The sequence below is a fragment of the Pithys albifrons genome, chromosome 5 (genome assembly GCF_047495875.1).
Source record: "Pithys albifrons albifrons isolate INPA30051 chromosome 5, PitAlb_v1, whole genome shotgun sequence".
NCBI classification, from domain to species: domain Eukaryota; kingdom Metazoa; phylum Chordata; class Aves; order Passeriformes; family Thamnophilidae; genus Pithys; species Pithys albifrons.
The window spans coordinates 75,326,868-75,344,486 of NC_092462.1; the positions used below are offsets into that span (position 1 = coordinate 75,326,868).

The window sequence follows — 17,619 nt, forward strand, 5'->3', positions numbered from 1 at the left end:
AACGTGCCCCAAATTCCAACATGGACATCATCTCCTTGCACCAGATGTTTTCTGCTGGTGTTGGTGACAATGGCATTACTTTCTCCAAGGCCTATTTAATTATTTCTCGAAAAGCCCCTAAAAGCCCCATGAGCTTCATTTTGGTTTCCAAACTCTTCTCAGGACTTCTGAGTGTGGCTGAAATGTGCCAGCAAGCCCCAAACTATTCTTTCCCTTCCCAGTTACAATATCCTGCTGATGTCTGTCAACAGGAGAGGCCCTTCAATAAATGTTGGAGGCTGAGCAGCTCAGCCTGGTGATGATTTCATACCCACCATCCCTCCTCTTTTGACGCAGGGTTCTATTTTTGGCCGCACGAGAGAGAGCAAAGAGCACCAAATGGCTCTTCAGCTGCACGTTAATTGTGGCTGGAGCTCAGTTTGGCAGCTGAAGGACTTAATTACTGTTGGCTCTTCCTCCTGCCTTACTCAGGGTTGTGTTTTCAGTTGCTGTTGGTTGTTTCTCCTGCCTTGCTCAGGGTTGTGTTTTCAATTGCTGTTGGTTGTTTCTCCTGCCTTGCTCAGGGTTGTGTTTTCAATTGTTGGTTGTTTCTCCTGCCTTGCTCAGGGTTGTGTTTTCTATTGTTGGTTGTTTCTCCTGCCTTGCTCAGGGTTGTGTTTTCAGTTGCTGTTAGTTGTGTTTCTCCTGCCTTGCTCAGGGTTGTTTTCAGTTGCTGTTGGTTGTGTTTCTCCTGCCTTGGTCAGGATTGTGTTTTCAATTGTTGGTTGTTTCTCCTGCCTTGCTCAGGGTTGTGTTTTCAATTGTTGGCTGTTCCTCCTGCCTTGCTCAGGGTTGTGTTTTCAATTGTTGGCTGTTCCTCCTGCCTTGCTCAGGGTTGTGTTTTCAATTGTTGGTTGTGTTTCTCCTGCCTTGCTCAGGGTTGTGTTTTCAGTTGCTGTTGGTTGTTTCTCCTGCCTTGCTCAGGGTTGTTTTCAGTTGCTGTTGGTTGTGTTTCTCCTGCCTTGGTCAGGATTGTGTTTTCAATTGTTGGTTGTTTCTCCTGCCTTGCTCAGGGTTGTGTTTTCAATTGTTGGCTGTTCCTCCTGCCTTGCTCAGGGTTGTGTTTTCAATTGTTGGCTGTTCCTCCTGCCTTGCTCAGGGTTGTGTTTTCAATTGTTGGTTGTGTTTCTCCTGCCTTGCTCAGGGTTGTGTTTTCAGTTGCTGTTGGTTGTTTCTCCTGCCTTGCTCAGGATTGTGTTTTCAATTGTTGGTTGTTTCTCCTGCCTTGCTCAGGGTTGTGTTTTCAATTGTTGGCTGTTCCTCCTGCCTTGCTCAGGGTTGTGTTTTCAGTTGCTGTTGGTTGTGTTTCTCCTGCCTTGCTCAGGGTTTTGTTTTCAGTTGCTGTTGGTTGTTTCTCCTGCCTTGCTCAGGGTTGTGTTTTCAATTGTTGGTTGTGTTTCTCCTGCCTTGCTCAGGGTTCTGTTTTCAGTTGCTGTTGGTTGTTTCTCCTGCCTTGCTCAGGGTTGTGTTTTCTCCCCTGTGCTCCACAGCCTGCAAGTGCAATGGCCACGCATCCGTCTGCAACACCAACACCGGCAAGTGCTTCTGCACCACCAAGGGCATCAAAGGGGACGAGTGTCAGCTGTGAGTTCCTTTCCCTTTGCTGGCTGAAGTCAAAAAGTTGTGCCTGTCCCACCTTGGACCTTCCTGTCCCTCCCTGAAGACCCCCATTCCTCCCTGAAGACCCCCATCCCTCCATGGACTGCCCCTGTCCCACCATGGACACCCCTGTCCCTCCATGGACTGCCCTTGTCCATCCGTTCCCCCCTGTCCCACCATGGAAGCCCTCTGTCACTCCATGGACCTCTCTATCCCACCATGTACCTTCCTGTCCCTCCATCCCCTCCTGTTCCACCATGGACACCCCTGTCCCACCATGGAGCCCCTTGTCCCACCATGGACCCCCCTGCCCCCCCATCCTCTCCTGTCCAACCATGGACAACCCTGTCCCACCATGGACAACCCTGTCCCACCATGGACCCTCCCTATCCCACCATGGACCCCCCAGTTCCCTCTCTGGAGACCGTCATCTCTCCATGGATCCCCCTGTCCCTCCATGGATTCCCACCATGGACCACCCTGTCCCTCCATGGACCACCCTTGTCCATTCGTCCCCTCCTGTCCCACCATGGACCTTCCCTGTCCCACCATGGACCCTTCTGTCCCACCATGGACCTTCCTGTCCCACCATGGACCTTCCTGTCCCACCATGGACTATCCCTGTCCCTCCATCCCCTCCCTCCCTGTCCCACCATGGACTATCCCTGTCCTACCATTGACACCCCTGTCCCCCCATGGAGAACCCCATGTTTCTTACAGGGTGCCCCTGATGTCTCAGCTCATCCCTGCCCCTGGCAGGAGCTCTGAGGGTGCAGCCAACTGGGCTCCCCCAGGGAGAGCAGGAACAGGGGGATCATTTCCTGGAGCATTTCAGCTGGGGATGGCACATGGAAGGGCTGGGTGAAAAAATTAAGTCGCCACCCCCTAAACAAGGCCTGGGATCATGGAGTGGTTGGGGTTGGAAGGGACCTTCAGGAGCACCCAGTGCCACCCCGTGCCATGGACAGGTACAGCTTCCACCAGCCCAGGGTGGTCCAAGCCCTGTCCAACCTGGCCTTGGACACTCCCAGGGATGGGGCAGCCACAGCTTCTCTGCCCAACCTGTGCCAGGGCCTGCCCACCCTCCCAGCCAAGGATTTCTCTTTAATCTTCCATCTCACAGGAATGTTTGGATTGAAAAAGACCCCCAAGATCATCGAGTCCAACCTATGACCAAACACAGCTTTGGAGACCAGCCCATGGCACCAAGTGCCACCTCCAGCCTTTCCTTGGACACCTCCAGGGATGGGACTCCACCACCTCCCTGGGCAGCCCCTTCCAATGCCCAACCCCCCTTTCTGTGAGGAAATTCTTCCTCATGTCCAACCTACACCTCCCCTGGTGCAGCTTCAGCCCATGTCCTGCCACCCATCCCTGTCCTCTGGCAGTGGGAAGCCATTCCCTGTGTCCTGTCCCTCCAGGCCTTGTCCCCAGTCCCTCTCCAGCTCTCCTGGAGCCCCTTCAGGCCCTGCCAGGGGCTCTCAGGTGTCCCTGGAGCCTTCTCTTCTCCAGGTGACCCCCCCAGCTCTCTCAGCCTGGCTCCAGCCCAGAGGGGCTCCAGCCCTGCACCATCTCCAGGGCTTTCTCTGGAGTTGTCCCACTTTGCTTCTCACTCAGCAGCTCCTGTTTAATTGGGGCTTTTATGCCTGAGCTCCCCGTGCTTGGGGAGTGTAAATATCTCACAATGAGCCTCTGACATTCAGGCAGTTTAATGGAGCAGCTTTAAAGCAACAAATTTGCTGGAGGTTTCTGTGTAACGGAACAGAAAAGCTTTTAGTGGGATGTTGGTGGAAATAATTTAATTCCCGAGGATTTTCATTGCCAGGTTTATTTTGCAAACGTCGCTCGTAGGAGAGACCGTTTATAGCAGAGCTCCTGGAACAGCCATAAATGTAAATTGGAAATGAGTTTTTCACTGAGCTAATCCAGTTCCATGCTTTGTGAAGAGCTAATAAATACCTTCCAAGTGGATGCAAAGGTTAATAAGCAGAAATTTATATTTCATTTTTGCTACACCCGAGTTTGACTCACAGAGAACTTGGAATTTCTTCACCCAGCTCAGATCAGACATTGATCTTTAATCATGTGCTGTTATCAGCACCAGGTTGTGTTTTCTGATATTTGCTGGCTGGGAATAAATAAAACTACAGAAAAAAAAATCAATTTATTAAAAGATACGTTTTCTTTGTAGGTGTGAAGTCGAAAACAGATATCAGGGAAATCCACTTAAAGGAACGTGTTACTGTGAGTACCCCTGGGATTGTGGTTGGAGATAAAAAAATGGGCTTGAAGTTTAAAAAAACCTTGTTTAAAACTTGTTTGAGTTGTTTAAAACTTGAGTTGCCTCAGCGTGTGTTTAAAAACATGGGGGATTAAGGGGAAGGAATTAAAAACAGCTCAAAAAAACTTCATTTTCCTCCAAAGTATCATTTGAAGGGAATTAAAATGCCTTTCTTGATAAGGTCTGTGTGATGATTGGATCTTCTGACCAAAGTTTTGAGTGTTTTTCACGGGACTGAGATGAAATCTGGTCTTCTGGACAACACTTTAAAAATGCTCCTAATAGTTACAACCCAAAAGAATTTTTCTAAGTGCAAAACACAACTTGTTTTAAATCCTTGTCCCTGTTGAAATGGGCTTCAAAATTGCCACTTTTCTTTGGAATTGAGCACTTGGATCCTTGTGCAATTCCAGAAGATGCTTTGCCAAGACTCAGAGTCCTTGATGGAAGCTCTCCAGGTTGTGTTTGCAGATCGCAGCAAGCCTGGAGAGGTGGGATGGATCTGCAGCTCCATGGAATCTTCAACAGTGGGTTTGTGCCACACAGGAATGATCCACATGCTGGTTTGGGGCTCATTTGGCTTCTGCTCCTTGGGCCAAACAAGGGCATTGGTGGCTTCCCATGACAATCTGTGCAAGGATGGCCAAAGTCACTGCAGGGGGGGGTAAAATGGGCAAAACCAGGGCCAAGCCAGGATGTTCCAACTGCTGCAGGAAGAACCTTGTGCTGTGCAGATCCAGCCTTGCCTGGTGTCATTCCTTGGAGATTCCCTGGTGCTCCATCATGGATAGACCTCAGCAAGTTGTCTCGCTGTCCAAAGGGCTCTCCAGGGGGAAGGAAAACAGCACTTAGTGTGTCATTCCCTATTTAACATCCCTTGGAATGTTCTTGTGTGGCTTCAGGAATATGGACAAGTCCCAACAGTGTGTTCAGGTCATGATATTTTATTTCAGTAAAAGGATGCTGAGATTGGTGAGTTCATCCCCAAAACTGGCTGGGGGTTGTCCCCCAGCCCAGGCAAATGTGGGCATGGAAGGACATCCAGACAGAGCCAAAGCTGCTCCTGGCAGGCCTGGGGTGCTGTGCCAGGGCCCACCAACCACAGGTTGCTCCACCAAAACCAAACCCTCCACTGGTGTGGAGAGACTTTAATGGGAGACCTTCATCCTCTCCCACGTGGGAATTCCATCTCTCTTTAATTTTCCTTGGATTGAAGGGGTGTTGCAGGCTGGAAAAGTGGATGTCTTGGCATGGTTTGTACAATGTTTGGGTGTGACCATTGGGGTTTGTACAATGTTTGGGTGTGACCATTGGATTCTGTACCATTTTTAGGTATGAACATTGGATTTTTACAATGTTTGGGCATGAACATTGGATTTTTACAGTGTTTGGGTATGAATATTGGTCTTTTACAGTATTTGAGTATGAACATTGGGTTTGTACAATGTTTTGAGTATGACTTTTTTTTTTTATACAATGTTTGGGTATGAACATTGGCTTTTGTACAGTGTTTGGGTACAGACATTGCTTTTTCTGCAACGTTGGGGTAAGAACATTGTTTTTTTACAGTGCTTGGGCATGAACTTTGGGGGTTTTTTACAATATTTGGGTATGAACATTGGTTTTTTTACAATATTTGGGTATGAACTTTTTTATTACAATGTTTAGGTATGAACATTTTTTTTACAAGGTTTGGATATGAATTTTTTTTTGCAATGTTTAGGTGTGAACATTGTTTTTTTACAATATTTAGGTATGAACATTGGAGTTTTTTTACAAGGTTTGGATATGAATTTTTTTTTACAATGTTTGGGTGTGAACATTGATTTTTTACAATGTTTGGGTATGAACATTGTTTTTTACAATATTTAGTTATGAACATTGGGGGTATTTTACAAGGTTAAGATATGAACTTTTTTTGTTTACAATGTTTGGTTATGAACTTTTATTTTACAATATTTAGGTATGAACATTGGAGTTTTTTTACAATATTTGGGTATGAACTGTTTTTTTACAATGTCTTAGGTATGAACATTGAGTTTTTTACAATGTTTGGTATGAACATTGTTCTTTTAGAAGGTTTGGATATGAGCTTTTTTTTTACAATATTTGGGTATGAACATTGAGTTTTTTACAATGTTTGAGTATGAACATTTTTTTTACAATGTTTTAGGTATGAACATTTTTTACAATGTTTGGGTATGAACATTTTGTTTCACAAGGTTTGGATATGAATTTTTTTTTGCAATGTTTGGGTATGAACATCGTTTTTACAATATTTAGGTATGAACATTGGGGTTTTTTTGCAATATTTAGTTGTGAACATTGGGGTTTGTACAACGTTTGGGTATAAAAATTGGGTTTTTTCAATGTTTGGATATGAACTTTTTTTTTTACAATGTTTGTGTATCGAACTTTTTTTTACAAGGTTTGGATATGAACTTTTTTTTACAATGTTTAGGTGTGAACGTTGGTTTTTTTCCAATATTTAGGTATGAACATTGAGTTTTTTACAATGTTTGGGTATGAACTTTTTTTTACAATGTTTTAGGTATGAACATTTTTTACAATGTTTGGGTATGAACATTTTTTTTACAAGGTTTGGATATGCCCTTTTTTATTACAATGTTTGGGTATGAACATTATTTTTTACAATATTTAGGTATGAACATTGGGTTTTTTTAACAATGTTTGGTATGAACATTGATTTTTTTACAATGTTTAGGTATGAACATTTTTTTTTACAAGATTTGGATATGCACTTTTTTTTACAATTTTTGGTTATGAACATTGTTTTTTTACAATATTTGCGTATGAACTTTTTTTTTACAATACTTGGGTATGAACTTTTTTTTTTTTACAATGTTTGGGTATGAACATTTTTTTTACAAGGTTTGGATATGAATTTTTTTTTGCAATGTTTAGGTGTGAACATTGTTTTTTTACAATATTTAGGTATGAACATTGGAGTTTTTTTACAAGGTTTGGATATGAATTTTTTTTTGCAATGTTTAGGTGTGAACATTGATTTTTTACAATGTTTGGGTATGAACATTGTTTTTTACAATATTTAGTTATGAACATTGGGGTTTTTTTTACAAGGTTAAGATATGAACTTTTTTTGTTTACAATGTTTGGTTATGAACTTTTATTTTACAATATTTAGGTATGAACATTGGAGTTTTTTTACAATATTTGGGTATGAACTGTTTTTTTACAATGTCTTAGGTATGAACATTGAGTTTTTTACAATGTTTGGTATGAACATTGTTTTTTTACAAGGTTTGGATATGAGCTTTTTTTTTTACAATATTTGGGTATGAACATTGAGTTTTTTACAATGTTTGAGTATGAACATTTTTTTTACAATGTTTTAGGTATGAACATTTTTTACAATGTTTGGGTATGAACATTTTGTTTTACAAGGTTTGGATATGAATTTTTTTTTGCAATGTTTGGGTATGAACATCGTTTTTACAATATTTAGGTATGAACATTGGGGTTTTTTTGCAATATTTAGTTGTGAACATTGGGGTTTGTACAACGTTTGGGTATAAAAATTGGTTTTTTTACAAGGTTTGGATATGAACTTATTTTTTACAATGTTTAGGTGTGAACGTTGTTTTTTTTACAATGTTTGGGTATCAAACTTTTTTTTACAAGGTCTGGATATGAAATTTTTGTTTACAATGTTTGGGTATGAACATTGTTTTTTACAATATTTAGGTATGAACATTGAGGGTTTTTTGCAGTGTTTGGGTATGAACATTGTTTTTTTACAAGGTTTGGATATGAACTTTTTTTTTTACAATATTTGGGTATCGAACATTTTTTACAAGGTTTGGATATGAACTTTTTTTTTACAATGTTTAGGTGTGAACGTTGGTTTTTTTCCAATATTTAGGTATGAACATTGAGTTTTTTACAATGTTTGGGTATGAACATTTTTTTTACAAGGTTTGGATATGCACTTTTTTATTACAATGTTTGGGTATGAACATTATTTTTTACAATATTTAGGAATGAACATTGGGTTTTTTTAACAATGTTTGGTATGAACATTGATTTTTTTACAATGTTTAGGTATGAACATTTTTTTACAAGATTTGGATATGCACTTTTTTTTTACAATTTTTGGTTATGAACATTTTTGTTTACAATATTTGCGTATGAACTTTTTTTTTTACAATATTTGGGTATGAACTTTTTTTTTTTACAATGTTTAGGTATGAACATTTTTTTTACAAGGTTTGGATATGAATTTTTTTTGCAATGTTTAGGTGTGAACATTGTTTTTTTACAATATTTAGGTATGAACATTGGAGTTTTTTTACAAGGTTTGGATATGAACTTTTTTTTTACAATGTTTAGGTGTGAACATTGATTTTTTACAATGTTTGGGTATGAACATTGTTTTTTACAATATTTAGTTATGAACATTGGGGGTTTTTTTACAAGGTTAAGATATGAACTTTTTTTGTTTACAATGTTTGGGTATGAACATTTTTTTTTTACAATATTTAGGTATGAACATTGGAGGTTTTTTACAATATTTGGGTATGAACTGTTTTTTTACAATGTCTTAGGTATGAACATTGAGTTTTTTACAATGTTTGGTATGAACATTGTTCTTTTACAAGGTTTGGATATGAGCTTTTTTTTTACAATATTTGGGTATGAACATTGAGTTTTTTACAATGTTTGAGTATGAACATTTTTTTACAATGTTTGGGTATGAACATTTTTTTTACAATGTTTTAGGTATGAACATTTTTTACAATGTTTGGGTATGAACATTTTTTTTCACAAGGTTTGGATATGAATTTTTTTTTGCAATGTTTGGGTATGAACATCGTTTTTACAATATTTAGGTATGAACATTGGGGTTTTTTTGCAATATTTAGTTGTGAACATTGGGGTTTGTACAACGTTTGGGTATAAAAATTGGTTTTTTTCAATGTTTGGGTATGAACTTTTTTTTTTACAATGTTTGTGTATCGAACATTTTTTTTACAAGGTTTGGATATGAACTTTCTTTTTACAATGTTTAGGTGTGATCATTGGTTTTTTTACAATGTTTGGGTATCAAACTTTTTTTTACAAGGTCTGGATATGAAATTTTTGTTTACAATGTTTGGGTATGAACATTGTTTTTTACAATATTTAGGTATGAACATTGAGGGTTTTTTGCAGTGTTTGGATATGAACATTGTTTTTTTACAAGGTTTGGATATGAATTTTTTTTTACAATGTTTAGGTGTGAACGTTGGTTTTTTTCCAATATTTAGGTATGAACATTGAGTTTTTACAATGTTTGGGTATGAACTTTTTTTTACAATGTTTTAGGTATGAACATTTTTTACAATGTTTGGGTATGAACTTTTTTTTTACAAGGTTTGGATATGCCCTTTTTTATTACAATGTTTGGGTATGAACATTGTTTTTTACAATATTTAGGTATGAACATTGGGTTTTTTTAACAATGTTTGGTATGAACATTGATTTTTTTACAATGTTTAGGTATGAACATTTTTTTTACAAGATTTGGATATGCACTTTTTTTTTACAATGTTTGGTTATGAACATTGTTTTTTTACAATATTTGCGTATGAACTTTTTTTTTACAATATTTGGGTATGAACTTTTTTTTTTTTACAATGTTTGGGTATGAACATTTTTTTACAAGGTTTGGATATGAATTTTTTTTACAATGTTTGGGTATGAACATTGGTTTTTACAACATTTAGGTATGAACAGTGGGGTTTTTTAACAATGTTTGGATATGAACATTGGAGTTTTTTTACAATGTTTGGGTATGAACATTGTTTTTTACAACATTTAGGTATGAACATTGGAGTTTTTTTACAATGTTTGGGTATGAACATTGGAGTTTTTTTACAATGTTTGGGTATGAACATTGTTTTTTTTTACAAGGTTTGGATATGAAGTTGGGTTTTTGCATTATTTAGTTGTGAACATTGGGGTTTGTACAATGTTTGGGTATAAAAATTGTTCTTTTCAATGTTTGGGTATGAACTTTTCTTTTACAATGTTTGGGTATGAACAGTGGGGTTTTTTACAATATTTGGGTATGAATTTTTTTTTACAATGTTTAGGTGTGAACATTGTTTTTTACAGTATTTAGGTATGAACATTGGAGTTTTTTACAATGTTTGGGTATGAACTGTTTTTTATAATGTTTTAGGTATGAACATGGGGTTTTTTACAATGTTTGGTATGAATATTGTTTTTTACAATATTTAGGTATGAACATTGGGGTTTTTTTACAATATTTAGGTATGAACATTGGGTTTTTTTTACAATGTTCTAGGTATGAACATTGTTTTTTTGCAATGTTTGGATATGAAATTTTTTTCACAATGTTTGGGTATGAACTTTTCTTTCACAATGTTTGGGTATGAACATTGTTTTTTACAATTTTTTAGGTTAGAACACTGAGTGTTTAAAATATTTAGGTATGAACATTGGGTTCTGTACAATATTTACGTGTGAACTTTGTTTTTTTACAATGTTTGGGTATGACCACTGGGATTTTACAATATTCAGGCACGTTTTCACAATATTTAGGTCTGAACTTCCATTAGATCAGCTGTTGCTTGGCCAGTCTAAGCCACCTCTCTCCCCCTCTGGTCTCACCTTAGGGATTTTTGTCCCTCAGGTGGGACCATACGTAGGTTGGGCTCATTTGTACCAGCGTGGTGACTCCTGTTGTCCCAGAATCCTGCAGGGACCTCCTGCCTTGCCCTGCAGAGGTGTCTCATTCCAGAGGGAGGGATAACTGAACAGCTCCAGGCTGGGCACAGAGTGGCTGGAGAGCAGCCAGGCAGAGGGACCTGGGGGGACTGAGGGACAGGAAGCTCAACAGGAGCCACCAGTGTGCCCAGGTGGCCAAGAAGGCCAAGGGGATCCTGGCCTGGATCCAAAGTAGCGTGGCCAGCAGGCCCAGGGCAGTGACCCTTCCCCTGGACTCTGCCTTGGGGAGGCCACACCTTGAGTGTTGTGTTCAGTTCTGGGCCCCTCAGTTGAGGCAAGAGATTGAGGGTCTGGAGGGGGGCCAGAGAAGAGCAACGAGGCTGGAGAAGGGAGTGGAGCACAAGTGCTGTGGGGAGAGGCTGAGGGAGCTGGGGGTGTTTAGCCTGGAGAAGAGGAGGCTCAGAGGTGACCTCAGCACTGTCTGGAACTGCCTGAAGGGAAGTTCTGGCCAGGTAGGGGTTGGTCTCTTCTCCCAGGCACTCAGCAATAGGACAAGGGGGCACGATGGGCTCAAGCTCTGCCAGAGGAAATTGAAGTTGGAGAGCAGCAAGAAATTCTTTGCAGAGAGAGTGCTCAGGCATTGGAATGGGCTGCCCAGAGAGGGGGTGGATTCCCCATCCCTGGAGGTTTTGAAACTGAGCTTGGCCGTGGCACTGAGTGCCATGATCTGGTAAAGGGACTGGAGTTGGGCCAAGGGTTGGACTTGATGATCTCGGAGGTCTTTTCCAACCCAATCCATTCTATGATTTGTGTTCCTTGCAGACACTCTGCTCATCGACTACCAGTTCACCTTCAGCCTCTCCCAGGAGGACGATCGCTACTACACGGCCATCAACTTCGTGGCAACCCCTGAGGAGGTACCTGTGCTGCTTCTGCCCTTCAAGCTTCATCCTTTGGATGCACTTTTATCTCCTCTAGGCTGTGGGGTCCATGGGTTGTTATGGCTCTGGGCGTCTCCGGGTGTGGGCTGGTGGTGTGGGAGGTGTTTCCAGTCCCATGAGGCAACCAGAGCCTTCTGACCTTGCCTAAATCTTCATGGTCAGATGTCATAAGGAGCCACAGTTCATTCCTTCCAGGTGATTGAATAACCTCTGAGCCACTCCAGTTTCATAAATCATGGAATGGTTTGGGTTGGAAGGACCTTAAAGCCCATCCAGTGCCACCCCTGCCATGGGCAGGGACACCTCCCACCAGCCCAGGGTGCTCCAAGCCCTGTCCAACCTGTCCTTGGACACTCCCAGGGATGGGGCAGCCATAGCTTCTCTACCCAACCTGTGCCAGGCCCTGCCCACCCTCCCAGCCTCCAATTCCTTCCCAATATCCCATCATCATGCCCAGGAATGTAACTCCAGGTATTTGCTGCTTGGCACTAACAAAGCAACATTAATTTCAAAAGCAGGAAGAGAAAGGAGGAGTTGAAACATATCCCAAAATAGTGACTTAAGGCTCAGAGAAACCACCCTCTGAGTGACCAAAGTGCCATTTCTTTGGCTTCAAGAAGGAATCAATGTATAAGTACTTATTACTTAATCATTAATATTAATTAATGGGAGAGCAGTCAGTGGTAGGACTTGGTCCACCCAAGAGGCCAAGCCAGGGAAATACCCAGAAGGAACAAGGAAAGGGTTTGCCAACACTGAGAGTAATCCTTGAGCAATAAAGAATGGAGAGACACCAACTTCCCATGGCAGGAGTCTTTGTAGGAGACTCTGGTGCCACCTCAAAGCTGCTCTTGGGCTCAGGCAGAGGTCACAGCCTTGATCCAGGAATTTGTGATCCATGTGGTGCAAAGGGCACATCCATCCCTGCCCTCTGGCAGTGGGAAGCCATTCCCTGTGTCCTGTCCCTCCAGGCCTTGTCCCCAGTCCCTCTCCAGCTCTCCTGGAGCCCCTTTAGGCCCTGCCAGGGGCTCTCAGGTGTCCCTGGAGCCTTCTCTTCTCCAGGTGACCCCCCCCAGCTCTCCCAGCCTGGCTCCAGATCTGAGATGTTTTGCTTGTTTCCACCCCAGATGTTGTGTTTCAATTCTTCAGTTCTTCCTTTCTGTGCACGTGACTTGTTTGATTCTTTATTCCTCCTTGGGGAGGACAAAGCTCCTTTCAGAAAATATAGCAGAGAGTTTTTTGCTTGATGTTTTTATTTCATGTAAATAACAAATTCCAAGAGAACACTTTTGTAGCCAGGATTTGTTGGGAAACTGTACAATGAAATTACTTGACCTAAGAATGAGGTTTCTTTCTTATTTTCCTTCCCGTAGCAAAACAGAGACCTGGACATGTTCATCAACGCCTCCAAAAACTTCAATCTCAACATTACTTGGTCCACAAGTTTTGCAGGTAAGGTGGGCATGGCCTGAGTTCCTGGGCCAGCTTCTTTCCCTTATCACTTTTTGAGAAATTTAAATTTGATGGGAAAAAAATTGGGCTTTTTAACCTCTGTACTCCTTATTTGACGTTCTGTGTTAGGCTGAGCTAAACTGAAGCCAAAAATACCACAAGTTCTTAAATGCTGGGCCTGAGGGAGGAGGTGAAATGTTTGGCAAAACTGTGTTTTCCACATTAGTAGTGCATTTTGGAAACATGGAAGGTGCAGATTTGATGTTTAATAATGCACCATTTTGGCACACGGTGATTTTGCTATTGCAGCGCAGCTAAAAGTAATAATTGTTGAAGGAATGGTTAATTTTTTACCATTAAAATCCAGTCTGATTTATTTATTCATTATTGTGAATACACATCTTGGCTTGCTCCTTCCTGGCACAGCTGGCACACAGGCTGGGGAGGAAATCCCTGTGGTCTCCAGAACCAACATCAAGGAGTACAAGGACAGTTTCTCCAACGAGAAGTTCGATTTCCGTAACAACCCCAACATCACCTTCTTCGTCTACGTCAGCAACTTCACCTGGCCCATAAAGATCCAGGTGAGAGCTGCAATTCATGGGGCAAAAGGGCCTTTGTCTGTGACTCTTGGCTGTGCTTTGGGGTGTCCCAGCATCCCACGGCAGCCAGGGCTGGATGGTCCTGGATGGGAGGGAGAAGGTGGGAGGTGTCTCCTGGTGCTGTCTCAGCCTGGTGGGTCTGAGAAGGTTGTGGGAAACCAAGGGAGGTGCTCTTTTATCAGCAGGTTTGACAAAGGTTCTGACCTCCAACATGGAGGTGTTGATGGTGCGCTGGGGGTGTTCAGGATGGAGAAGAGGAGGCTCAAGAGGGACCTCAGCACTGTCCACAACTCCCTGACAGGAGGTTGTAGCCAGGTCTGTTGGTTTAAAGGTGAACCTACAGGAGAAATGAACCCAAAGAGATTATAAGTCAGAGTTACAATTTAATAACAATATTACAAGAAATGCAATGGCACAAAGAGAAATTGGGTTTAACCCCCAACCCCAGCAGTGTAACCCACCCCCTGGGGCACAAACACAGGGGGGTTTGGTGGCCCCTGTGCTGAGCCCCACGTGGTTCCCCCAAGTCCAAAGGCAAAGGAAGGGACAAACCTGTTGGTGCAGATGATGGCACAGTCTGGGGGAGAGTGGGGGGCTCCTCCTGTCCAGGTTCTGCTCCTCCTCTGGATCCCAGGAGTGGTCCCAGAGGTCCCCAAAGCCCAAGATTGTGTCCCCTCAGGTTTGGGTGGGAGCCCCCAGTGCCTCCCCCAGGACAGGGAGTTCCACCCTGGGGGATGTGACTCTGGGAGTCAGGGGGGATTTTGGAATGGTTGCTGGCCCCTGAGCAGAGCTGAGCCCTCAGGGGGGTGTGGAGGTGCCAAGGAGTCCCTGCAGGGCAGTTCTCCCAGCTCCTCTGGCAGGCTTCTTTCCCAGCCAGCTCCCAGCCTGAGGGCTCAGGTGTGCCCTGGGCAGCTGCTGCCAATGGGCCATTGGGAAGAGTTGGTGGGCAATGAATGGAGGGTGGAGAATGCCCAACTTTGGTCACACCCACCCAGGGATAAACTGGTCCCACCTGCTGAACTGGGACACCAAGGGGGTTGGTCTCTTCTCCCAGCAAGAGGGCACAGCTTGAGCTCTGCCACGGGAGGTTTGGGTTGGATATCAGAAAGAAATTCTTTGCAGAGAGAGTGTTCAGGCATTGGAATGGGCTGCCCAGAGAGGGGGTGGATTCTCCATCCCTGAAGGTGTTTAAGGTGAGACTGGACGTGGCTCTCATTGCACAGTGGGGTTGGATCAAGAGTTGGATTTGATGATCTCGAGGTCTTTTCCAACCCAGTTCATTCTATGAATACAAACAGTGATGAATTTAAAAGCCAAAGTTAGAAGGAGAAGGCAGAGGAAAAGCAATTACCAACTCTCTGTGTGCTCAGAGCGATGTTGGGGATTCTCTGAAGGACAGAAATCTTTCTGAGGGTGGAACAGAGATCATGGAATGGTTTGGATTGGAAAAAGCCCATGCAGTGCCACCCCCTGCCGTGGGCAGGGACATTTTCCACTCTCCCAGGTTGCTCCAAGTCTCGTCCAAGCCTGAGCACTCCCGGGGATGGGGCAGCCACAGATCTCAAACAAAACTTTGGCATATTTAAATTCTGCCTGATTTAACAAGCCTGGTCAAATATGGGCACCCAAACTCATCCATCCTCACCCTTCCTCAGCCACGTGTGGTGGGAAAGGTGCCACTTGGCATTGATTTCTTGGATTTCAGCCATTCAGTCACACAAACTCAGATTTCAGTAAAAAATAATGCAAAGGCTTGAGATCCACTTGGAAAAATAGCTCCTTGGTGATATTTTTCCAAGGTATTCCCTGATTTTTTTTTAAAAGGAGGAATACCTGGGAAACTTCTGCATCACCTTCTGGTGAAGGCAGAGGGTTTAAAGTGCTCAGGAAACTTTGATTGTAGAGTGCACATTTGCTGGGCTGACTTTGGAGTGAATTTGGGTTCTTTATTTCATGTCACTCCCATCATTTTGCAGCTGGAAAGTTTGTGCTTTACCAATTGGTAAAGTCCTAGTTGAGTTTCAAGTCCTAATTTTGAGGTGTGGAGGAGTTGGCAGGAGCTCCAAGGTCAGACCTTTGTCATGGGACAGTCAAGTGGTGAGAACTCAACCTCTGTGGCATTGAAGTGCTGCTTGTGGCAGTGGAAGGGACAGCTGTGTGGGAAGGTTGGCACTTGTGCCATGACTGATTTCTGTATCTGAGCTTCACTTTTATCAAATTCACAGCACAGGAGTCAGCAAGAAAAATCCTGTTTAATTTGGGGTTGTGTTGGCTGAGAGTTGATTCTCCATGATCAGTGCTGGATGTTTCTCACCCTGAGTTATTCCCTTGCTGGGTCAGGGCTTTGCTGTGCCCTGTCTCTGTAGCTCTCCTGCCTTTCCTTCCCTCCCCATCCACCTGCACTGATTGGGAATTTTTAGCTTTTCCTGTGCCCCTGTTGGCATTGCCCTCCCTCCAATTTCTTGTTTGGCAGCTCCAACTCCCTCTTTCCTGAATGAATTTGGGCAGGTCATGCCCTTTCACAGCCTTTAGGGATTGTTGGCTTAAGGAGGACAAACCTCGTGGGCTTTTCCTGTGAATCAGGTGGTTCAGGTTCAGTTGCCTCCTGTGTTTGCCCTCTGTGCTTCCAGGTGTTTGTCAAGAAGATCAGGATCTGATCAAGGCCAACCTGGCCTTGGACACTCCCAGGGATGGGGCAGCCACAGCTTCTCTGCCCAACCTGTGCCAGGACCTGCCCACCCTCCCAGACAAGGATTTCTCTTTAATCTTCCATCTCACACGAATATTTGGGTTGAAAAAGACCTCCAAGATCATCGAGTCCAACCTGTGGCCAAACACAACCTTGGAGACCAGCCCATGGCACCAAGTGCCACCTCCAGCCTTGCCTTGGACACCTCCAGGGATGGGACTCCACCACCTCCCTGGGCAGCCCCTTCCAATGCCCAACCCCCCTTTCTGTGAGGAAATTCTTCCTCATGTCCAACCTGCCCCTCCCCTGGTGCAGCTTCAGCCCATGTCCTGCCACCCATCCCTGCCCTCTGGCAGTGGGAAGCCATTCCCTGTGTCCTGTCCCTCCAGGCCTTGTCCCCAGTCCCTCTCCAGCTCTCCTGGAGCCCCTTCAGGGCCTGCCAGGGGCTCTCAGGTGTCCCTGGAGCCTTCTCTTCTCCAGGTGACCCCCCAGCTCTCCCAGCCTGGCTCCAGCCCAGAGGGGCTCCAGCCCTGCAGCATCTCCGGGGCCTCCTCTGGCTTTGCTGAGGACATCAGTACATCAGTCAATCTGTCCAGGTGCCACCTCTGAACAAACCTCTGTCCTCTCTGCCCACTCTGACTCTTGAATTGATCTTCACCACCTTTGTGTCACCCGGGAATTCCCAGTGTTTTGATACCCATAATGACCCTGGGACTGGCTTGGCCAACTCTACCATAAAGAATTCTTCAGGCAGCAGATCATGGCACAGGTTACTGTTGGCACCTCCACTGCTTGTTCATGCCAGTTTGTCATTTACTGACTAAGTTCTTTATTCAAAGTCTTGAGACTTTGTGTATCACTGAGGTCTTTGGAGGTCTTGTAGGTCCTCAGAAGAGGAATATTTTGAGTTTTCCTCTTCTGAACAGGACTTTGAAATGTTCCACAGATCGCTGCTCAGCAGCTGGATGCTTTAACTGCCTCATTCCAGAGGCTGTTATTCCATGTGCCACTTGCTTGGAGGTGGGATGGGTCCTCCTGCCTTCCCTGGGAAGGAAAATATACTGGAGTTCTGTCTCCACCTTGGATGTTCATCCCTTCCAACCTCCCCCTCATTAGACACTCTGCCCTCCACCCATGCCCATGGCCTTAATGAAGACTCTTAATTTGGTGTTAAGGATTCAGCTGATTGGTTTTATCTCTTCCCTTCCCCTCCTGGTCTCCTTTTCTTGGCTGGGTGGACCATCTTTGGTTCTCGGTTTCCATTTGCAGTTCTTGTTTTATGTCCCTGCTTCTTGCTGGCTT

The 17,619-nt window shown here is 43.6% G+C and overlaps 1 protein-coding gene across 4 annotated transcripts in view; it reads left to right on the top strand.

The window, feature by feature from the left end:
- The window catches only part of ATRN (attractin), a 182,927-nt gene that overhangs the window by 105,415 nt on the left and 59,893 nt on the right, over positions 1-17,619 (top strand). For all 4 annotated transcript variants that reach the window (XR_011697956.1, XM_071557080.1, XM_071557081.1 and 1 more), the window contains exons 20-24: positions 1,530-1,623; positions 3,830-3,882; positions 11,456-11,550; positions 12,948-13,026; positions 13,453-13,610. Coding sequence is in view for 3 of the 4 variants with exons in the window: in XM_071557080.1 (XP_071413181.1) it covers positions 1,530-1,623; positions 3,830-3,882; positions 11,456-11,550; positions 12,948-13,026; positions 13,453-13,610 (479 nt within the window). In the remaining variant the exon portion in view is untranslated. The remainder of the gene's footprint in view (positions 1-1,529; positions 1,624-3,829; positions 3,883-11,455; positions 11,551-12,947; positions 13,027-13,452; positions 13,611-17,619) is intronic.